This window comes from Calonectris borealis, chromosome 2, assembly GCF_964195595.1.
Source record: "Calonectris borealis chromosome 2, bCalBor7.hap1.2, whole genome shotgun sequence".
NCBI lineage: Eukaryota > Metazoa > Chordata > Aves > Procellariiformes > Procellariidae > Calonectris > Calonectris borealis.
In genome coordinates, this window is record NC_134313.1 from 93538231 (window position 1) to 93562018 (window position 23788).

Below are 23788 nucleotides of genomic sequence, written 5' to 3' on the forward strand. Positions count from 1 at the left end.
GAAACTGGAGGAAAACAAAATGCATTTATATAACTGAGATCTGGCCAGGGCACTGATGTCCTGCCAGTATTTGTCCTGACCAAATGGAAACATGAATGACCACAGTGAAAGAGCCCACAGGTTTACTTCCCACAGGAAGGATACTATTAATACAAATATAAGTCTTCTAGTGTGCTGCTGTGTTGACTTAGTACAGAGTGGGAGTGAGAGTACCGCTGCTACTGAGTCAGCAGTAGCACCACCCATTGAGCCGTGTCCTCTGGTGGTGCTAATTTAAAAGGATATTGGAAAATGTTATCAATCCATCACGCTGATTTAGCGTATGTTGTCCTTTGAGATGAGTATAATTTTAGTTACTCGGTTACTTCGTTATGCTTTTTTTTTTTTTGGCTAATGATCAGCCATGCCATTCAAGAGGTGTTTTAAAAAGGTAGCTTTAAAACCTTGTACAGAGGCACAAGCCTCTCGTTCAGTCTGACCCAGCATTTCTGTGTAAACAGAACACCTCAGCCACTTCTTGTAAAGCAGCAAGCAGTATTACAAGTTAGCAAATTAAATTCACCCCTGCTTTAAAACCAGAAAATCCACAGTAGTTGCTCTAAGGGATAAAGTCTATCCAGTGTACCTATCAATCGTTCAACAACATGGCTAATTTTCCAAAGATTACTCAGATCATTTAGGCTTTGGAAAATACTTAAGGCCAATGTAAACAGATTACAACTTTCCCAGGCGCAATGGAAGCAATTAATTCTGCAGTGAACACCTCTCCTACACTATGCTGCTCTCTGCAAAACGTAACAGATACATCTAATTACAACTCACATTGAAACATGCTGGTTTTATGTAGCTACAGTTTCAAAAGACCTGAGGGGCAGGAAAACACCATCCAATTAAAGTCGTGTGGTTCCTCACAAGCAGGAAAGCAACTTTAACAAAGCTTTCGGTTCCCAAATTATATTGATGCAGAAGGTTCACCATTGGCAAGGGACCCTTTGCAGCTGCTCCCTCCTATGCCCTACACCAGATTTTGCAGATACTCCCACGGCTCATTCCTCATTACAGGATCCTCTGTGCCAGCCACTGACCTGCAACATAAGTCCACGTTAAACGTGGGCTCACAGACAGCAAGTCAGAAGCAAGCTCCCAGAAGGCAGTTTATGCCGAGGAGATAGACCTTGTGAGTGAGTCTTGCTCCGTGTCGAGGAGGGACAAGCAGCCTCTATCCAGGTTTTCAAGGTAGTATTATCAACAGTGCAGAGAGGTAAAGTGACATAAAGGGCAAGGGTAGGATTACACAGGGTGTTTCAGGTAGGGGCCAGAGTGGGGTTGGACAGCTACAAAAAGGACAACAGAAGAAAGGACAGCATGAGTGCAAGGAAAATCGGGAAGGAGGTATTTTAGTAGCCGTGGCAAGAAAAAAAAGAGGATTTGACAGAATATCCATTTCTGGAATGGAAAATAAGGAATAGATCTCTGAGGTGCTACCTTGGTCAAACAGCAGCTTTCAGAGTAGCGTGGGGACACAGAAGTAGAAGAAAAACGAAGTCTAATCTAAAACCCACACCAGGTTCTAGTGATGCCACCACTGATAATAAAAGCAAGGGTCTGGTGCCTGTTTCTCAACCTTCACTATCTCACAGTGACAACATTTCCCTTGTTGTACAGTCTTAGAATCCTCCAAGATTAACAAAATCCGTGTTTCTAAAACAGAAACCCACCAGGAGTGACAAATACTTTCTCAGTACGAAACGGACAATAGAAAAACTCACACATAAGAAGTCACTGTCTTTTCTCTGTCTGTCTGTTCCTCAGAAATAACTTCTATTAGACAAATCATAAAAGAAGTAGGTCAGCAACTGCCTTTTTTTAAAACCCTCCAAACCGCAAAAGAAAGGTTGTTTAAAGTAGTGCAGGTTCAAGTTGTTACTAGCCTGTTGCCACAGAAGTGTTTATAGAAATACTTCTGCAGTCAGTTTTGTAAGGTTCTTGTATGGTATCATTCTCACCATCACTTCACATCCTACTCTGAGATGATTCAGTTCTTCCACAGGGATGTGGCCTTCAGGGCATAACAAATTGCACAGTCTTGAGTCATAAGAACCTTTGCAGAACTGGCCAGACACACTATAAATTCATCCTACCCTTCATGTGAACTGCATAAACCTTGGAGACTCCCAGAGCAGCAGTGTTCCTCCCTGCACAAAACAAGGTACTGTAATGATCTCTAGACATTATTTATTTCATATATTCTTGGATGATGTTGCTTTGTTGACAAATGTATAGAAAAAAAGGAAGCAGGGATCTGAACTGGAAACAACAAATGCTTGGGAAAATAACTTACTAAGATGGCACAGGCATGGTCTAGAAGGTGGAAGTCTTAAAAATATACAGGAAGAGCAATCTATTGTACAGAGTTCTATAATTTCTAGACCTCCCTGGCTAGCATACCTATCATAGCAGAGTGAGAACCACTGTGTTTGTTTAAGTCAGCTAATGTGTTCCTGTGCTCTTCAGTTCTTACAAACATTGGGTCAGCTTCTGGTTTGCAAGCTGCTCAGGACACGAACTGTCTTTATTCTAAGGCTACCCTATGCCAATCAGAATAGCTCCTAGTCCCTGCCTAGACCTCTCAGCTAAACCTGCAATGCAAATGACAAATGGCAGCACTTCTGGTCTACTGAATATGGAAACCTTGTCCTGCAGAAGAACTGGGAAGCTAGGATCTGGGCTAGCGCTGTAAGACAGAGTTTCAGGATGGTTTTGAAAGTCAAAAAGGGAATTCAGGATGCTTAGCATGCAATAGTTGGGGTGGTGCTTGCCCAAGCATTGGAAGGAGTATTTTGTCCTGTCCTAAAAGTGTGACTGTCCAAAAAGTTTGACTGTTACTGTTCCCAGAGCATTTGTTCACTACAGTGATGAGCATCAAAAGGCTCTTGCACAAATTGAAGCATAACAGATGTCTCTGACAGTCTCTCAGTATCCTCTAGCCCAGGCACTGGTGAGTAACGTTATCAGCTGTCCTCCAAGATGCTGTAAATGACAGTGCAATAAATGTCCTGGTGAACAAACACAAAACAAGGTTGGAGGCTGCTTTTTCCCTAACCCAAATGATAGCTAGCATCCTCAGTGAAACAGGACATGCTACGCTTTATATGACTTTATGATAGTTAATCCTCCTCATTCTTCATATAGATAAATAATTTTAGAAAACTTTTAAAACACAAAAGAAACTTCAAAAACTGAAGAGAAACTTGCAGACACATAGCAGTCATAATTAATGGTTCACTAGTAGCATCTTTTCTCCCTTTCTGTGCAGGTTCAGAACAATGGAAGCTTTGAATAAAGCAAACACAAGCTTTGCTCTCGACTTTTTCAAACATGAGTGTCAGGAAGATGGTGACAAGAATATTTTATTCTCCCCTTCGAGTATTTCATCTGCCCTGGCTACTGTTTATTTGGGAGCCAAAGGTAACACTGCAGATCAGATGGCAAAGGTAAGTCTGGGCTTCAAAAGGTAGCTGTCTGAAAGGGTTGATCTCTTGGAATAACATCCTCTATGCACGAAATTTACTATGATGGAACAGAGGAAAGCCATAAGCAGAAAAATTACTCTAATCTAAACTCTACACACATATATGCCAGCTCCTGTCTCACCCCCGATGTGCACTGCAATGAATAGACCAGTTCTCCACTTGTGCAGGTCAAAGAAATAGTCTACTCTAGTCTCTGGAAACAGGCCCCCAACAAACGAGAGAAGTGGCACTGGTGACATTGTCTCCTTTTAAATCTCACCAGCAGAAATAAAGGATCTTTTTCCCAAAGCTCAGTAACTTGAGCACTCACCAGGGAGTGGAAGACCTGGATTCTCCTTCTACTCGGCCACAGACAATTCCCATTTCACATCTCATCTCTTTGGAAATGACCCCACACAAAAAGACTCTCCCCTATAGCTATTACAAGTTTTGCACTTTGCTAAACATAAATCCACATCCACAAGATCAGAGAAGAAACACGGTGAGACTACAAGCCTTTCTTTGGGGTATGTATTTTATAGGCAAAACCACTTACTGAAATCGCTAAGTCGTATTTGTACAAAGTCCATAGCTTCAGCAGGCGGCAGTGAGAGCAGCCCCAGCGCACAGTTACCTAGCTCCTATAGGTAGGTGAGGCTTGTGAGTTTGCATCTGCTAAGGCAGAAGAAGTTGTCCCACCCTCTAAGGCAGTGATCTAACTCCTGATTCACAGGACAAAAGAGGGCCTGGAGGGTAACAAAGAAAGGAGTGATCTTCTGCTAGGAAGAAGGGAAAACAAAAAAAAAGGCTCAGCTCTTCTGAAAAATGTTCCAAGGTTGGATGCACCTCCTTGTAGCCTGGGTAAGGTGCACATGCCCAGAGGGATTTAAGGCATGAAGCTGCCCCCATCATTTTTGTGCTTTCTGACACATAGCAGCGCTCCATTTAGATGTCTGCTTTGATAGCCTCCATCTAGAGATAACTGGCTCTTCCCAGGTATTAACTGGTCAGCCCGGGGCATAACTCAAAGCAGGCAAATTCTTCTAGAAAGGCTGGTTACATGAGAGTTCTGCCCTGCAACCCTCAGCTTAGTGTGCTCATGACATTTTGTAGACACGGGTCTCAAGGCCTAACCAAAGATTTCATATTCAGTCAGGACTGGACACAAGAATAAAATCTGAGTTTGACTCTCTTCATCACCAGTCCCATGACATCACTGAAAGATTTTACTGAAACAGCAAATTTTCTATTGTTGCATTTAGTATTGCTTTTCCACTATAGGTACTCCACTTTAACAAAGCTGAAGGAGCCAGAAATGTCACCACAACCATAAAAATGCAAGTCTATTCCAGAACGGAAGAGTTCCTATCAAATCGATGTGCCTGTTTCCAGAAGGTATCTCACCAAGTCTAGTGATCAAGCTATGGGCATGGTCACATCTTCTCTTGCTTGTTTTTCCTTCCATATTTGCATTTGCCTATGTTTGCCTTCCTCAGATGTAGTGTACACAGATGTAGTGTACAGCATCCTGTGATACCTTCATCTAATGCAATACTTATTATATGCTTCCCCTTTTTAGGCAGAATTGCAAAAACTAACCACAAATTTGCAAAATTTAAAATTTAATGTTACCATTCTCTGTCAATGTACCTCTTGATCTTTTTCCTTTAGCTTTGAGGAGAGATTTCTTTCTCAAATTATTACTGTTCAATAGCTAGCTATTTAGCAAAAACATGCTCTTTGAACAGGCATGGTTCCTACCTCAGAGAGCTAATCACAAGAACAGAGCTGCCCTCCCACACATTTGATTGCAGCATCAAGACAACAAAAAACAGAGTATTAACTTTTCCAGGCTATCTATGCCTTCTAGCCTTCTTCAGAAATTAGTTTTCATTTCAGCTGATTAGTTAGCAAAATAAATTGACACGTTGGAATTTCCCAAGGTAGACCAGTTGCTTGCAATAAATCTTAGAGAAGTGGAAATCATTATATTCCTGAGATATTTCTTTGACATTCTGGCAGGCATCTCGTACCAAAGTATACTTAATTTAAGATAGCAGAAAAATGCAGAAAAGCAGACGTGATCCCTCTGAGTCAGTAAAGGCAGGTTTTCCTCATTGACAATTCAACCACAGTGGCGTCAAGCTCTTCTCCCTGCTCTTTCCCGTCACTCTTATTCTTTGTGGGAGTGAGCCGTTTCCCTGCAGGCTGCCCACAAAGCCCCAGCAGCCGCCAGTTCTGATGACAGGAACTCGGATCTGCATTCCACAGTCAAATCCCGTGGCGGGAAGATTTATTTTAGGGCCTATGTCAACAACTCATTTGCACTGCATGAACAGGAGAGGGATTGTTCCTCATGAGTAGTACTTGTCTGAATTGTAAGAATTAGAGAGTGCTGTGGGTAGGGCAAAGGGACCGTTGTAACAGTTTAGAAATTTAAGTGTCTGTTCACCCCTCTGATTCTGACGTAATGACAAGATGAATACAGCACAGATTTTTAGTTTACTAACTCACAGCTTCACTTCCTTGAGCTCATTTGAGAGTTTGAGCCCACATTCATTTAATCCTGTTACTTCAAGATAACGAATTTACTGCAATATACTGCAACTACTGCAACATAAAAAAAATTACAAAATATTAACATTAAGAGCAAGATTAAGAAATTTAGGGGAAAACTTTCCATGTAACACACTCAACTTTCATAAATTAAATGCGTCACACAGCCAAATCTTCATGTCTTGTTTAACAATTACATTCTGTCTCTCACTCTCTGGATATACTTAGTTTCACAATCTCCACTTAGAAACCCTTAAATGTTTTACATAGTTCAGGCTTTTACCACTTGCATTCTGAGGCGCTTAGAGTGTCTATACCATGTCTGCAACTTTTAATACTTTCAAATGATTCTTTTAATAGCTGTCTGGCTTAGAACACCTCTTGTGTTGCAATACAAGTAACAGATCACCTCAATAGAAATACTTTACATGGAGCTGCGTGAAGGAAGAAATTAGAAATTAACTATTTTACACAACAGACGAGTAACTTTTTTTTCCTTTTCTCCAAGACAGAAATTGGCAAATCGGATGATATCCATACTGGGTTTAAAGCACTCAACTTTGAAATCAACCAACCCACTAAAAATTACCTGCTTAAAAGTGTCAACCAGTTATATGGAGAAAAAGCATTGCCTTTCAGTAAGGTAGGTAGGTCATTTATTCAGATTATGTAGTGCCATTTAACCTTTATGATCTATCTATGACAACATACCATAATCTATATGCTTTAAAATATTTTCATTACATCTGCAAATCATGTTGTTATCCTTAACATAAGTATTTTCTATGAGACTCTTCCTGAGGCTTTGAACGCTAAAATTTTAGTTTTATTGGATGTGTATCTGATTTCAGGGTGATTTGCAGATGTGGTTAGGTGCGTACATTTAAATTGAGTATTTCCACTAAAAATACTTTGTTCCTTTGACAAAATGCTGTGTCTATGTAATTTTAATCATGTTTTCTCTCTATTTGGCTGTAGTTATTTATTAGCATTCATATTGGCAGGCAACAAACATAAGACAGCTGTCTCTCTTGCACTGCAGGAATACTTACAGTTAGCCAAGAAATACTACAATGCAGAGCCACAATCAGTTGACTTTGTGGGAGCAGCAGATGAAACCAGAAGACAGATCAATGCCAGGGTCGAACACCAGACTGAAGGTAAGCTCCTGCCTCTCCTCTTCCAATTCAAAAAGAAGCCATTCTGGCACTGAACAAAGTTTCTTTACCCAAGGGGCCCAAAACAGGTAAACAATTCACCTCAGAAAGGTAAACCAGGTCAGTTTTCCTAAAGCAGTCATCCACTGACAAGCACTTACTAAAAGTGTCCTCCATCTGAACATATGAGGAAGGTGGTTTACTCTTCTTTGTAAATCAAGGTTACCCCAGGAATCACTTATTTGCAAATAATCTCAAGCTAGAAGCGTGCTGTGTCAGCATTTACAATTTCCCTGGCTTATATCTGCAGAAATTGTGCCAACACTTACTCCGAAACAGTAAAACTGCACAAATGTGTAAACGTCCTTCTGTTTTCTCTAGGTAAAATCCAAAATCTGCTGCCTCCTGGATCTGTAGATTCGCTCACCAGATTAGTCCTGATAAATGCACTCTACTTCAAAGGAAACTGGGCAACAAAGTTTGAAGCTGAAGCTACCAGGCAAAGGCCTTTCAGAATAAACACGGTATGGGAATATACTGACCTATAACCTAGACTGCAGGCGGAAAAAGCAGTGAAAAAGATGAGGGAGAGAAATTCCTGTCAGTCTTTAAATCCACATGAAATCCGGTATGAAAGTTATTTCATTTAGTGCATACAGTATATTTCCTTCACCGTATCTTCAGCACAAAGACTGCGCACACATACTAACACCTGAGCCAAAAGTAAAATTGTCAAAAGCTGACTTGAAACAAGCTTCTGTTCTCTGAAGGCAGGGAAAACAAAGAGGTGAACAAAACTGTACGGGTTAGTTCTTTACATTTTAATTTTTAACCACACAACAAATCAGAGCGGAATACAGCTTCCTGTAATAGGTGTCATCCTAGACAGCTTAGACAGATAGCCTGCCTAGCCTCCAAGTGCCTTTCCAGAAGACCAGAGATCCTCTGTAGATCCTGTGTCCTACCACTTAGAGCCATAAGGATGTCTCAGACACACTGGGCAGCTTGTACAGTATATATAACAAACTTCCCCTGTGCTACTTTACCTCAGTCCTGTACTGTTCTGTCAGAGTACAAATGACAAACATCTAATTCGATTTGTTGCAGCATACAACTAAACCAGTGCCAATGATGTACCTGAGTGATACATTTAACTGGACCTACATAGATTCAGTCCAGACTGATGTTCTTGAGCTTCCATACGTCAATAATGACCTCAGCATGTTTATCCTGCTACCAAGTGACATCACCGGCCTACAAAAGGTAAAACAACTGAGAACATAAATCATGTGAAAAAACAAGAGTGTCATTATTTACTTATTTTATGCATGTGCGAGGTAAAAGTCCAGGTTGCAGTCATGTTTCTAGGAAGGAGGTCATGCATCTAGGAAGGAGGTCATGTTTCTGATCAGGCTCAAGGAAAAGCAAAGCCCAAACTTGGTCTAGCACTGTGAACTTGGACGTCTTGGAGCTCAGACTAGATTTCTTACTCTTGGCAGCTGGCACTTCTGTGGTTCCTAATGTCGATCAGTCCTGAAATAGGTAACCCAAACGATACAAGACTGGCTCATCTTCCAGCTGAACAAAAATGAGGACAGAAAGCCAGCCGTGCTGGGATTCATTGTCTGTACTGATTCAGAAAGATACGATTCCATTCCAAAAAAAAAAACCACAAATTGGACAGCCTTCATTACTTTCCAGGAAGTCCAGAGCTAATACATATGGACACTGCCACCTTCTGTAAAGAGATGGATCCTGCCTTTGGATAATAAACTCTTATTAAATTCTCATTTACGTTAGGGCGTGTTCTGTAGGAAAAAAGCTCTTTTCAGTAAATTGTAAAATGTAGGGAAGACAGGAATGTGAACAGCAAATCAACCAGACTATTGTTACTTGACACTGATGTTTTTGTTCTACAACTATTTAATCCTTCCTGACAACTACTGAGAACAGTTCAAATACTGCATTGACCTACTGTAGAGCAACATACCCCTTTAGTCAAAAAGATCTCCAAATTGGTCTTTCACTACTGTTTTTTTGTACTCTTACAAGAGCTTGAAAAGTTCTCCATTTAAGAAAAGAAAAGAAATAGCCCTTAGGGCATAGGTTTTTGAGCGCTCTGTAATTTTCTGTTTCTCTTTTTACTAACTGCAGCTAGAAAGAGAATTGACTTTTGAAAACTTGTCTGCATGGACCAGCCCAGAATTAATGGAGAAAATGAAAATGGAGGTTTATCTACCCAGGTTCACATTAGAAGAGAAATATGACCTCAAATCTACTTTAAGCAGTATGGGGATACAAGATGCCTTCACTGAAGGTCAAGCTGATTTCACAGGAATGTCAGAGAATGGCGAGCTGGTTTTGTCACAAGTTTTTCACAAGTGTTATCTGGAAGTCAGTGAAGAAGGCACAGAGGCAGCAGCTGCCAGTTCAGCAGCACTGGCATCACGAAGTCTTGGTGCTACTGTTATTTTTGTAGCAGATCACCCTTTCCTCTTCTTTATCAGGCACAACAAGACCAAGAGTATCCTCTTCTTGGGAAGGTTCTCTTCCCCCTAGAAACTCGACCATTACTAAACAGGCCCTCGCAACAACAATAATGAACAAAATACACACCATGAAGAGCATCTCAATAGTCTGTGCACTACTACTTCATTTTCCTGTACTGTTGACAAATGTCTTAATGTTCGAAGAGAACACATATTAAAAATAATATGGAATTCGAGCCTCTGGCTCATTTTCCTAGCCAAAGAACCCAAAAATGGTTAGCACTGCACTATAAGTACCAAACTGTGCACAGAATAACATTGATGCGTCTTTTCAGCGCTTTCTGAACCAGAACTGCCACAATGCAGAACAGACTAAGTTGATCTAAAACAGTCATTCCCAACACACTTGCTTTCGTATATAAGAAGAAAAGAAACAGGAAAAACTCCTTCCTGCAGAATGCTGCTGCATCTCCATTGGTTTCAGCTCACTAAGCTGGTCATCCCAGGAGGGCTACCTCACTCACATTCTTGTCAGTTTTATACCAACTTTGCAGCCTGGCACAGCTGATAATGAAATAAACCTGCAAAATCCTCTGTGTTCCTGACACTGGTACCTCTTTTGTGCATGCAAACGGGCTAACACATGTACTTTCTAATGTCTGTCCCACAGCAATTGGAAAATATTGAACAACAATACAGAATTGGAGGAAAATAAAACCTATGTGCCTTGAAATCTCCTCCTTTGTAACCTTTCATGCATTCAACACTGTTGCCAGCCCAGCACTGCTTTACTCTCATTTTGCTTTGTCAGTTATTTCACTGGTTGGAAGCAAGATCAGATTGGAGAATCAAGTCTGTAATACTAACTCCCTAAGTGCCTTCTGGAAGATTACATGCAAATCCCCCAGCACACATTTACTCCTGTGACAGCTCTTTCTCCTACGGAGGAGAGTGTCCTAATCAGTCACGCACATTTGCAGGGGATGCTCCTAACTCTCTGAATTCAGAACAGAGAGCAAAGGACTGGGTCTCTTACAGGACTTGCACACCGCACCAGCATCTTACTAGAAATATCTCTTCTTGGGACAGCAGGACTCCTTTTTCCTGAGAAAGAGGAGACTGCTGACTGTCAGTGAGTCCTTTCTGTTTTCTTCGATGTGACCAGCTGCTTCCTTGGGTCCCTTCTGGCTCTGCTTCCCAAATAGGAAGGAGCATAGGAAAAGTGTTGTGAAGCAAGTGCTTTATTGTATCCCTGTACAACCTCAACAGCACTGCCTTCTGTCTGACTCAGCTGTGAAACATGACACAGGATCCCTGCGCATTCAGATGCAATTCTGCCATGCCCTGCTTCACCCAATGCAAGGGTTTCATGTCCCCATAGCCAAGTCCCTTAAGCACTTCCTGATGTGCCTCAGGAATAAAGACAGGAAAGCCACGCCTGGCAGGCCAAGGAGGAACAAAACCATGACAACATGCACCCAAACTCACTGACAGGTCTTTAAAGCCAATGGAAATGTGAGTCACCTTTTCTCTCTCCTTCAACTATTTTAAGCATGATTGCAAAGATGACAGAGTTAATGTCCTCTTGGCAGTGCCAGATCACTACCAAGTGGCAATGGCCACAACGCTTGAAGGGTGAGTTGCACATTAGGGAAAAACCTTTTCCCAGGGTGAGCAGCACAGCACTGGAGAAGGTTGCCCAGAAAGGTTGGGGAATCTCCATCCATGGAAGGGTCGTGGCTGACCTTATCTACTGATGGCCCTGCTCCAAGCAGGAGGTTGACCTCTGGATGTCCCTTTCAACTAACATGTGATTTTCTCTCTCTTGTCAACAGCCATTCTGCCTTGCCACCTCCCTTTCTCATCCTGCCTGGCATCCTTGCGTCTTGAGTAGCAAAGGTACTACTGAGTAGTTTGCTCACTCTCAGCATACTTCTTTGGGACTTGAAGTCTCCTGATCTGGGCTTTCCCACCACCTAACCATTCAGCTGACCTTTCTCCTATCCTGATTTCTTGAGGACTTACTCATCGTACTAAAACCAACACTTGTTTAATTTGTGGCATTTCTTCATTGCCTTGCACAACATTGATTTCTGCCACTTTTTAGAAGACTTGACCCACTCTGTTCCTGTAATCAGGCTTGCAGCAAAATGCTTACACACAGTACGGTTTCCTTCCCTTCCTCCATGCCCCTTCCCCTGTCCCCCAGGGTCTTACAGTTGCCACCACCTTCTCCTTCTTCCACCACCAAACAGCAGCCCGGCTCTTTTCTGGGACTGCAGAGTGAGAACTACTGTCCCATATTTGCCCCCGTTGTATTTTTTCACTCCATCCTTGCTCGAGCCCTCCCAGTGGGGTTGTTTCAGTCCTTGCCCTCCTTCACTACATGCAAGTACTGTGCACTAACTCAGTGTTTTGCAGTGTTTCTGTCAAATGATTCCCAGCCATGGTTGCAAGGAGATTTCTTCACCATCACCACCAGTGAGGTGTCCACCCCTTACCCTGAATGGTCCTTCATGGCTTTGCCTCTGTCTGTGCTCCTAATGATCTTCAATCTGAAGCTGGACTCCCAGTGTCTAATTCAATCACTAAGCTTGACATTTTATGCTGACGTACTGCATTTGAAACCCAAGAGTCACAGCTGCACAAAGCTGGAGAGAAGAAACAAGCCTACAATATCTATATCCAGAAACCAAAACCAAGCATTCTAGTTGTGTGACCTTTTTACTAGTCATTTATTTTAAACAACAGACCAGTTGTCTCCACAGCACCAGAAGACCACCGGAATTGGTGAACTGTTCTGCTATCCCATCAGATAGGGATCGCAGTAGACTATCGTGGTGTAACAGTAGAGATATGAGATTTTAATTCCATTGTCCTTTTGAAATGTCTAGAACTGAAAAGTGACAAGGTCAACAAGGAGGACAAAATTATGTAAGATCTTTCCGGGATTTGGTAGAAAGGAGCTTTGGGTAGGCGGAAACAACTTGGATGTAAGGGAGAAGGAAAGGGAGGTGCAAGCAGTACTATATTTCTAAATTTATTCATTGCTTAACACACAGACACAGAACCTGACCGAGGACAAGACCTAAGTCTTCTCTCTCATGGGATCAGAGGTAAATATTTAAACCAATTTAAGTAACTTTTCTGATGCTTTAAAGAAGTGATCTGTGGCTTGCATGATTGTATAGGTAAATGATAATATACCAGTGTTAGAGTGCATTACTCTTGCGTCATGTTTTTCTATCATGTCAATCCGTAGAGAAAATAAATCTCTGAGGCTAAGGAAAACTAATTCGGGGCAGAATTGATCACAAGAAGGAAAGTTTTCTTAGGGCAGTAACTGTCTTATTAATTAAAATCTTCAGTTTGATAAAGGAGTCCCATACTGCAGGTGAAGAAAAGGCCATTTTGATTCTGCAAAGGCACAGTATTGCACATTATCAGGCCAGGGACTTAGAGGAGTATTCATTAGCAGAAAACAGAGAAATTTCCATCCGGATGCTCTCTTGGTTGTGTTCTCCAAGGAAAAAAAATCACTCTGTGGTACAGATTTGGTATTGACAGCACACTGACTGCCAGAAGAATTGCAGTGGTTTGGCAACCATACACTTGATAAATACCTGTAGACTTCAGAGATTGCCCCACAATTTCTGTAGCTCGATTCCATAGATATAAATCTTAATAATAATAATAACAATAACAGTAACAATAACAACAACATTTCTGGTCTCTTGACTGGAAAACAACATGAGGCAGGTACTACTGGTCAAGTGTGGAATACTCATAACCTCAAGGAATCTGCCAGTTTCTGGGGAAAATAAAATTGCTGGAACATACAGAAGGGGTGGTAGGTACACATCATGAATAAAAATCCATCAATCTAAAAGCAAATAACAGCTTTGCTATTCATGATACTACTCAGAATAGGTGGCTGGCCAGGAAAAGCACACGACCCTAAGAATTATGCCTAAATTCTTTCTCAGTATCAGCTCTCAATTCTATACCGATCTCAATTCTATATACAGATCCAAAGTGAAGTAGTGGGAAACTCAGGCGTGTTGTGAACCTATGCACTAAAATTGCATTTAAATTCCCCTGGGAACATTACTTTGATAAATCATTAGTTAAGGACGAAAAGGAAGCAAAATATGCAGCTTACAAATCTGCACATTTTTGAAAACGAAAGGCAGAAAGGAACACAAGGAAAACTGCAGCTGTATAAAAGAGGATGTATATACAATTAGAGGAAAATATTATCTGGATAACAAAAAACCTAAAAGAAATTGCTGCACCTAACAGGTGGCAAACAGTATCTGTGTGGAAGATAAAACATACAACTAGGCTATTAGTTTTAGTGGGTGCCAATGCATTGTGTTGCACATGTAACATTTCTCACTAATATGCACTGTGTACATAATTTTAAACATTCAAATAGTACAATTGTATCTGTTGCCTCTTTCCAGGTTGTAGCAATGGAACTGGTCTCGACATCAGTCGGCAAGTTTACAGTTGATCTTTTCAACAAGCTGAATGAGACCAACAAGGGCAAAAACATTTTCTTTTCTCCTTGGAGCATATCATCTGCTCTGGCTCTGATGTACCTGGGTGCAAAAGGCAATACAGCAACAGAGATGGCAGAGGTATGTTGCTTTATGAAGCATACACCCCATACAATACCTGGCTCCTGTACTGGCTGCAAAATTTAGTGTTAGATAGAAAAACTTGCCACCATAATGACAAGGAACCAAGGCAGACCAGAGAATGTAACAAGTGAATGATAAATTTTATTCATTTCATAGCAGGTCCCCCACTTCTCCACTAAGAGAAAGTCTCGTGTGGGTATCACATGCTGAGTACAAAGGTTCTCTGAACCTGGCTTCTTCTAAATTATTCTACACCTTCTAATTTACCCTATGATTCTATGATTCTGTCACAGATGGGATACCCTCTTTGAGAAGCAAACAGCTGATGCCAGTAGCTCCTAACTGATTGGCAGGAGGCTTGCAAATCGCAGCACCATCCCTCTCTCCCCTGACCAGGACGCATCTTTCTATCTTGATTTATGCTTTGCTAAACAACTGCCTGACAATCCAGCAGGAAAATAGGAAGGGCTTTGGTATCTCCACAACCCCCGACCCAATCCTTCCTAATGCCACACGGGCACATTGCCAGCTCAGAGGGAGCTGTGGTGCTCAGCACTGCCCAGCACTCTCTTCTGTGTCACCGCATTCCCGTTCAGGTGCCTTTGTACCATTATCGTGGGGAGAACCATTTGGGTTTGCACAAACACGCTGCTGTTGCTGAGAGCTGGAAGGGAGTTCAGGCTTGCAGTGTGCAGGCAGGAGCACTGCGCCGATGCTCTGGGAGGGGGACAGTGCTACTCATTGTTACTCTATGGGATTTACATATACTACAGCTTCAGCATCCCTTTGGTTAGTCACCTAAGCAGCAGATAGCACAGTGAGTTATCATACGGACCAAAACAAGACAACCATTTGATCCCCATTTGGCTTTAAGTCACACCAGTTCCTTCATGCCTATTTCTTACCTTTGGAAACTCTGCTTGCAGGTTCTTCGTTTCCCTCAAGCAGCAGGAGCTGAAGGCTCTTCTTCTGTGGCCAGACCTTGTCGGGGGAGACCAAAGAGAAGAAAAATGGTATCTATTAGAACTGAAATCCCAGGATAAAGAATCTCCAGAATCAAAAAGTCCAGATACAGCTTTAGAAGTCCAGCATTTCTTGTCTGCACCCCTCTTTAAAGTACAAACCCTAACATACTTCACAACAGGTTCAAGTTCAGTTCCTTTCACTCACTCAGACTCTGAGAAGCATGGAAGGACAAGTCACTGGGATAGTCTGGAAGGTCTGCTATATGGCAAAACAGTTAATCCAGTCATAAACAGAGCCCTGCAAATTGCAGTGATGGTAAACTTGGAAAAATAAAAAGTAAAAGAGAGGAACCCAAAACCTCTCCCATATACATCACTTAACACGTTTTGAAAACTTCATGCAAAAATGCAATTGCTGAATGTATGGTTTCTCTTCCAAAGGATCCTGAGCACAAGCAAGCTGAAGATATCCATTCTGGCTTCAAAGAGCTCCTGAGTGCCATCAACAAACCGAGAAGCACCTACTTGCTGAGAAGTGCCAACCGCATATACATGGAAAAAACCTTCCCATTACTGCCTGTAAGTTAAATCTCAGAGAGGAGTAACAAAAGGTGCAAAAAATATTTCTCATTTTAATTAATTGTCATTAATAGAACAGGTTTGAAGCTGACCTTGAATACTGCAAATGAAGAGCCCTGGATTCCAGCGATAAACTTAATTAGAAAATACCAGTCAGTCTGCTCACAGTATTTAAGGATGCATTGCCCTTTGGCTGTAGTGTAGGGATTCCTTTTCATGCAATATGGCTTTATTATTGGAACCCCCAATATATACAATTGTAAATGAGATATTAAAATAAGCACATCCATGGGGTGTGCACAGTGTTCCTTGCTTCTTCAAATAAAAGTGGGAACAAAAGAAGGGAATTTTCTGTTCTTTGGTTCTTTCTTAACTATTAACTCACAATCCAACAGAGAGTAACAAGCAAGATCTTGTAGTCCTCTAGGCCCAAGAAGCTATCAAAAAGTCCAAGAGCTAACAACTTCCCTTTGGGACTGAAAAATCCAGTATAGAACTTATTTCTTTTTTTTTTTTTTTTTTTGCTATTTTTCAGGGATACATACAGCTCAGTAAGAACTACTACAAAGCAGAGCCACACAGTGTTAACTTTAAGACAGCATGGGAACAATCCAGAAAGGAAATCAATGCTTGGGTTGAAAAACAAACTGAGGGTAAGCTGAGCTCAACCCCAACATCTTTCCTCTCCTATTAAGTCAGCCTGCCATTTCCTTTGGGGGGGTGCCCGTGCTTCCCCATGTGCTACTGCAGCCGCCAGGTCATGCCTTCCAAGGTGGACAGTGAGCAGAGATGCAGTGGGAGGACCGAGAAAGAGCAGCACACTTAAGCAGCTTCAAATACCTGATCCAGACCTCGGTGAGCTCCTTGGGGAGACTCCCATCAACTCCTCTGTGCTCTGCATCAGCTGGTCCTCAAGCACAACTGCTGCCCCGGCGCTGCACCCACGCGCCACAGGCCGAGCAGACAGAGGGGAGAAACACCTCTGCCTGCCGGTGTGCTCCAAGGCGGGTGGGGATGCTTACCTAGCTGCACCATCCTGCACTGCCCAGAGGTGCTGGCCTCCTTTTACCTGGCGTAACCAGCTGGCGAGGCAGTATATGGCTTTCTGCTTCTAGCTGCTTGCCATGAAGCTGTGACATTTTGGGGGGAAGGAGTCAACCCTTGTCAGCTAGCGAGGAGAACCAGGCAGCAAACAGCTTTGGAAACTGTAAACAAACGAACTGATTTATGTCAGGGGAGTATTTTAGGGAGTGGGGCACTGAGGCATGGACTTTTTCACTAAGGAGTTGAACTGAGAGGAAAAACAATCAAAACACGTCCTCGCTGTGCTACACTGGAATGAAACCTGACTCTTCTGATTTCAAAAGGCAAAATCAAGAATTTGCTGAGTTCACAAGATGTGGGAAATTCCACCAAGCTGATCCTGGTAAATGCTATTTACTTCAAGGCAAAATGGGAAGTGAAATTTCGGGCAGAAGATACGGATCTGCAACCCTTCCGACTGAGCAAGGTAAGCTCCTCTGGTATCCTTCTCACCGTAAACAGTCTGGTGACAACAGCTACTGCTAAAATCTTTCAATTTCGTAAGTCTTTTAGGTATCCCTGTGGTAACTAGACTCTCTGTGAAAAGCTGGTTACAGCAAAATGCGTCAGTGCTCAGCTCACTGCAACATTAAGGTGCTGCTCAGGTAAATGTTAATGAGCTCCAGATAACAGCCACCGTTTCCAAAAGCACTAGAGTCACTTAAGACCTTTTGGCAAAACAGTGCTAAAAGAGCTAGATTGTAAAAACATGATTTTGAGAGTCCAAGCTTCATGGACAGGAGCTACATGCCATGTCATGGATGAGTACGGTGCTGTGCAGCCGAGCCAGGCGCAAACATACCTGCTCAAATACAGCTGCAGCAGGGTACCCTGAATGGGCGCATGGTTGGGCAAGGCTAGAAGAAATATTAATGGCATGGATCTCCAGAAGACGGGTCAGTGAATTCACATCAAACGACAAAAGCTCTGTGCAATTTCCACCAACTGTAGCTTCTGCCTTCAGATTAGCACGTATACATCGGCTGCTTCTCTGAATGAAGGGACGTAGATGTTAAGAGAGCTTACATACTCCTGCAAAGGTGACTGCTTGCCAGGAACTCCTCTTATCATGAGCCCCTTTGCTCAGACATTAGTGTTATCTTCTGTTAAGGGTTGTGACATAAAGAGTAATCAGCTAGTGACTTTTTCTTGCCAGAGAGAGGAGACCACAGAAAAACTGCACAACGCTCGTCCTCTTAAACCATAGCTGTTTCTCTGCTGTAGTGTTGTAAGGCCATATCCCATACCTGCTCCATCCCCCTAATCCTTGCAGACATTTCTAGCTCTCTTCCTCCCTCCCCTGTGGGCTGCTGTGCATGTTTTGGGGAGAAGAGAAAAATTAGTCACTTCAGCCCCCAACAAAATGCTCTGGGACAAACACCAAGATAAGCAATATTGTCCAGTCAAGAAAAGCTTTGGAAAATGAATGACAAATTGCTGTTATAAAAGCTGTTTACAAAAGTTTCCTCCCCCTCCACTGCACTTAGTCATCGTCATCCTTCCTTTCAAGGAATGATTTCTTACTTATAAATAAATACTTTACAGAACAAGACGAAGCCTGTGAAGATGATGCACATGAGAGATACATTTCCAGTTCTCATCATGGAAACAATGAATTTCAAAATGATTGAGTTGCCATATGTGAAACACGAACTCAGTATGTTCATCCTCCTTCCTGATGACATCAAAGACAACACTACGGGTCTCGAACAGGTAAAAAAGTACGCTACATCCATTTTGTATCACCACCCAGTCATTAAAAAAAAAAGGACAGGCTGGAGACCATATCTCGCCCTCTGGGGACATGCTGTTTGATCTCCTCCACTGGCTGAATTAATTTCCTTTAATATCTATCTAATCCCAAGAAAGTTGCTCCACATTGATTGCCCTTAGTTTGTTAAGAACGGAAGACAGTCAACACAGTGCATAATCAGATGTTTAGCTCTTCAGCAGCCCCATGACTGACACCAAATCCTACATGATCTGTAAGGGTTAAAGCTCCCCTCATTGCACCTTCAGGAGGGACAGTACTGCACAAGTAGTCACAGCCTCTTCCTGAGATAACAGACACCTCTTCTCCATGGCCTGGAAGTTTATTCACCATCTTGTTCTCATTCTGTTTGCCCCCACACACATTTGTTTGCTGTCTGGAGAACTAGGATTTTGGTGAGACTGCATTTGCTACAATAATGAGATCTGCCATTGTAGTTACTACAATTGCAAGATTGTTAAATTCTTGGCATCTATCATCTGTCAAGAATATAATTCATTGCTGTCCTCCATTTGATCTGAGCTGAACGCTGGTGACATAGTGTGCAGGACACAGAGTGGCAGTGAAAGATTTTGCTGGAAGCAGTTTGTTTTAAAATTGCCAAGGAAATACGTGCAATATTAACACCTGTTTCTATGGAACTGGACCAAACCACCTGCCGCACAGTTGGCAATCTCCCAGCAATTTCCTTCACATCAAGACTGAATTAAAAGCGAGGAAAGAACTACCTCAGGGGATGGCAGCTGCAGGTGTTGGGTGCCCTGTCTTTCTTTTGCAATGAATTTGGCAGGGATGGTACTCAAAACCTTGCAGCATTAAGTCTCAAATGTTTGTTGCAGACCCTGCCTCTGATCATCAGTAAAACCGATTTATATTTCATGCTTTCAGCTAAATGTTAAATTCACCATTTAAAAACTGTTTAATTCATTAAATTGCCATAAAATTGATTAATTCATAGTTAATTAATTGTTTTTTTCCTTGCAAACATCAAATTCCTTCTCTTTCTTAAATGATAGCTGGAAAGAGAACTACCATATGAGAAGCTGTCCGAATGGACTGATTCCAAGAAGATGACCAAAACTCTTGTGGATCTGTACCTACCTAAGTTCACAATGGAGAAGAAATATAACCTCAGCAATAATCTGAACAGCATGGGAATGGGTCTTGCCTTCAGCAACAATGCTGATTTCAGTGGAATGGCTGAGAAGGGTGATGTGCTGATCTCCCAAGTTCTTCACAAGTCTTTTGTTGTAGTTGATGAGGAAGGCACTGAGGCAGCTGCTGCTACCGTAGTTATAGGTGTTGAAATTACATCTGTTGCCCATGTTCTGCAATTTAAGGTTGACCACCCTTTCCACTTCTTCATCAGACACAACAAATCCAAGAGCATCCTCTTTTTTGGCAGATTCTGCTCTCCCCTAGAATGAGTTATTACTTGCTCCCAGACAGCACCCAAAGTTCACTGTTCAACGGAAAAATGTGAACTGCAGTATTAAAAGCTCAACCTTAAGCCATGTAGCCATACTACTGAAAGTATATGTCCTTTTTCTCCCCCCCCCCCAACAAGTAAGGCAGCACCCAGACACCACCCTGTGCCTCAAAGACCATCCCTCTACTGCTCCTTTCCATTGTCCTAATGAGACAGCCCTCCACAGAAAACAGAGTGCAGAATTTTGCTCCCTTGCATCAAACCTGCTCTTCTGGCTTTGTTGTTCAAGAGTAAGGTGTAACCATAAAAGCTCCCTGCACACAGGCAACCATCTAGCCCCATGCCAAGCGCTGACTTCAAGACAAATGCAGTTCACCCTCTTGAATCTCCCAGGGAGGAAAAAAATCCCTGAAAGAAAAAAAAAGAACTTGTATGCTCTCTTTTCCTCACTGGGAAACTTGCATTTGCATTACAGTGCAGTTTCCCTATGTTCATTTCAAATTTAAAGACTGTTGGAAATTAACAAAATTTAATACAAACCCAGAATAATCTCAAAATGCCCCTCGCCTTCCCCTGTCTCATCGTGTGCATACAGGCACTTTACATTCATTCTCTCCTGCCCTTGCAGCTTCAAGAAAAAATGTGGCAGTGATGGAAAATGGTCCATCAACATTTAATCACTGACTTCTAATCACCTTGCATTTTTTCCTCATTTTTCTAAACTTTGTAGGTAGTGTTCCAATCAGCAAAAATGCTAAGAAAACTATCAACAACATGCTTCTTGCTACCTCTTATTGATATGCAATCTAAAACCTCCAGAATTCAAATCTGCTTCCTCTTTTTAATTTAACCTAATGATACCTGTTTCCTGGCTAATATCTGCAAAATTTCCTTGCTACCTATATCATTGATCAATATATGATTTATGTAATGATTTATAATGAATTATGTAACTTAGGAGTGCATCTCAGCAAAGATAGTCATGGTATTGACAGAAACACCAGTGAGATTTTGACTGATGCTTTACTTCATAATTTTACCATGATCTGCATTTAATCAAATAAATGAACTTGGAGTTGTGTTTGTCTTATTCAAGACACTGACTTATCTGGTTCTCTAAGAGCATCATGTAAGGTGCACAGCTGGAGCACGTTTCCATTCTTGCCATTCCAAATCAACCACCACATCATCCTGATTGACAAAGCTGACACACTTAGTTCTTATTTTCACTAGGCTTCAAACAGCCCCAAAACCACTGTTATTCAGCATGTTATCCTGGGCATTTACTAAACATACCAAATGAAATTAAACTTTGTGATGAGCAAATTTTTGCTCACTGAGCCAAGGCGTTTGAACTTTTCTTTTTAAGCATTCAGGTTCCCATTTTTGACCACTGCTTATTGCACTATCGGCCCCCCTGCGACCTACTCGGGAGGCTTATTTTCCTGTCACAACACGCTGGAAATAAAAAGTCTGACTAGAGCCTATAGCCCAGAAGAGCAGCTTCCAAACATCCCTTTTGCCCACGTACAATAGTGAACAAGCAATGCTGCGCTGGCAACATCAGTTCCCTCCATTGGCTTGGGAGGGCAGCAGTCATGCTTTCCTGTGGCCATGAGGAACAACGTAGCCGTTGTGGTACTCAGTAAGCACGTGTCAGAGAACATTAACTAAGGCAACAAGGTTTGAATGCAGGAGGGAGGTACTGTAAAAACATTTACTCTCAGCAAAATTCCACCTATAATTACAACTCACTCCACCTCCACAAAAGGTATTCTATTTGGAAATACGCTCTACCCAACAAAGTACACCTGCATCTTCTTCCGTGTACAAAGTGCTGCTTCTAAAATCAGTGCCCTCCCTTGCCTATAACCCTCAGCTCAGGGTTCAGCTGCCTGTCATCCAGACCCTACGCTGGTGCAGCCCAGTTGTGTGCTATTGACTCAGCTTTACTAAGAAGTTTGTTGTTTAGGTGTGGAAAAGCACACAAGTGAAGGCCATGCAAAATAAGAGTAAAAACACAAACAGAGAAGTCATTGTCAGGCGGGAACAGTCAGCATAGCAAGGCTTCAGGAGGAGAAACACTTGCCTGAAGAGGTATAAAATCTCAATTTTTAAAAAAATGAAGAATTGGAAGACAACAACTAGCAACATTGAGGCTGAGCCTCTTCTAGGGTGGAACAAAGACCAGCCCTCCTTCACTTGAGTGATGCCTGGCCAGCAGACTCATCAGGGTGGTAAGCATGTTAAGTCTTAGCCTTGTATCATGTTAATCCTATCTCTCTGCTCTGTGTATTCAACAATAAGTAATTACTGGGAACTCCTAAGTTGTGTATGCCCAGTTCGAAGAGTCACTTCATGTAAGAGCAAAAGTTGCCCAAAAAGGTGGGAAGAGTTCTGTGCCAAACCAAATGAAAGGTCTTCCCAGGCTAATTTTTGTGCATCCCCTCACTCATACCACACTGCAGGGCTCTGCAAAACAATACCTCTGAGGCTCTCTGAGGAATTACAGCATGGTATCTGCCACCTTTCCTGCTTGAGAGGTGCAAAGGGCCAAACAGGCTGGTTTTTGTACCAAGCTACTCCCAGTCTCAGCTTTGCTTGGGAGATGATGCCAAAGAGCACACCTTCCAGTACAAGACATACTTAGGATGCAGGTGAAAAGGGTGAAAGAGAAGGAAAGGAACCCATCCAGGGCGAAACACTCTTTAGAGCTCAGCTACTGCAAGCAACACTGGAAGCTGCTTCATTTGTGCCTCCCTGTACTATTTTCATGGTAACCAGCATCTGGCTCTCAAGTCAAGCTAACCCTTACAGAATCACAGAATCGTTCAGGCTAGAAGTGACCACTTGAGATCAGCTGGTCCATCTGACCAGCAGGGTCAGCTAGCGCAGGTTGCACAGGACCATGTCCAGTTGGGTTTCGAATATCTGTCTCCACCACAACCTCTCCAGGCAACCTGTGCCAGCGTTTGACCATCCTCACAGTAAAGAAGTGTTTTCTTGTGTTCAGATTGAATTTCATGTTTTTAATCTGTGCCCATTGCCTCTTGTCCTCTCACTGGGCACTGAGAAATCTGGTTCCTTCTTCTTTGTTACATCCCATAAGGTATTTATGCACATACATAAGATCCGCGCCCCCCCCCGAGCTTTCTTTTCTCCAGGCTCTCTAAGTCCCAACTCTCTCAGCCTCTCCTCACATGAAAGATGCTCCAATCCCTTAATCATCTCTGTGGCCCTGTTCCAGAGGAAGATATGGAAAACCTTATACTGGAGTGCCCAGAACTGGACACAGCACTCCAGCCATGGTCTCATCAGGGCTGAGCAGAGAGGGACCCCCCTCGACCTGCTGGCAACACTCACCCTCATGCAGCCCACAATTCTGTTGGTCTTCTTTGCTGTGAGGGTGCACTGCTGGCTTATGGTCAGCTTGTTGTCCACCAGCACCCCAAGGTCCTTCTCTGTAGAGTTGCTTTCCAGCCAGTGAGTCCCCAGTGTGTACTGATGCCTAGGGTTCTTCCTTCCCAGATGCAGAACTTTGCATTTCCCCCCTTGTTGAACAAGATTCCTCTCCTCCCAATTCTCCACTGTGTCCAGGTCC

At 42.5% G+C, this 23788-nt stretch overlaps 2 protein-coding genes across 2 annotated transcripts in view; both read left to right on the forward strand.

Annotated features, from left to right (window-relative positions):
* The first annotated feature begins 2040 nt into the window (after positions 1-2040).
* On the forward strand, positions 2041-10450 carry LOC142079051 (serpin B10-like). Its single transcript, XM_075142560.1, has 8 exons — positions 2041-2209; positions 3317-3494; positions 4794-4907; positions 6577-6711; positions 7111-7228; positions 7607-7749; positions 8333-8488; positions 9380-10450. The coding sequence occupies exons 2-8, from the start codon at positions 3327-3329 to the stop codon at positions 9782-9784; spliced, it is 1239 nt and encodes a 412-aa protein (XP_074998661.1). The 5' UTR covers positions 2041-2209; positions 3317-3326; the 3' UTR covers positions 9785-10450.
* Positions 10451-12729: 2279 nt separating this feature from the next.
* The window catches only part of LOC142079054 (heterochromatin-associated protein MENT-like), a 39036-nt gene continuing 27977 nt past the window's right edge, over positions 12730-23788 (forward strand). The window contains exons 1-8 of the mRNA XM_075142563.1: positions 12730-12830; positions 14181-14357; positions 15287-15373; positions 15767-15904; positions 16440-16557; positions 17272-17414; positions 18533-18700; positions 19775-21277. Coding sequence (XP_074998664.1) covers positions 12819-12830; positions 14181-14357; positions 15287-15373; positions 15767-15904; positions 16440-16557; positions 17272-17414; positions 18533-18700; positions 19775-20185 — 1254 coding nt within the window. The 5' untranslated portion in view covers positions 12730-12818 and the 3' untranslated portion in view covers positions 20186-21277. Of the gene's footprint in view, positions 12831-14180; positions 14358-15286; positions 15374-15766; positions 15905-16439; positions 16558-17271; positions 17415-18532; positions 18701-19774 lie in introns of the transcript that reaches the window.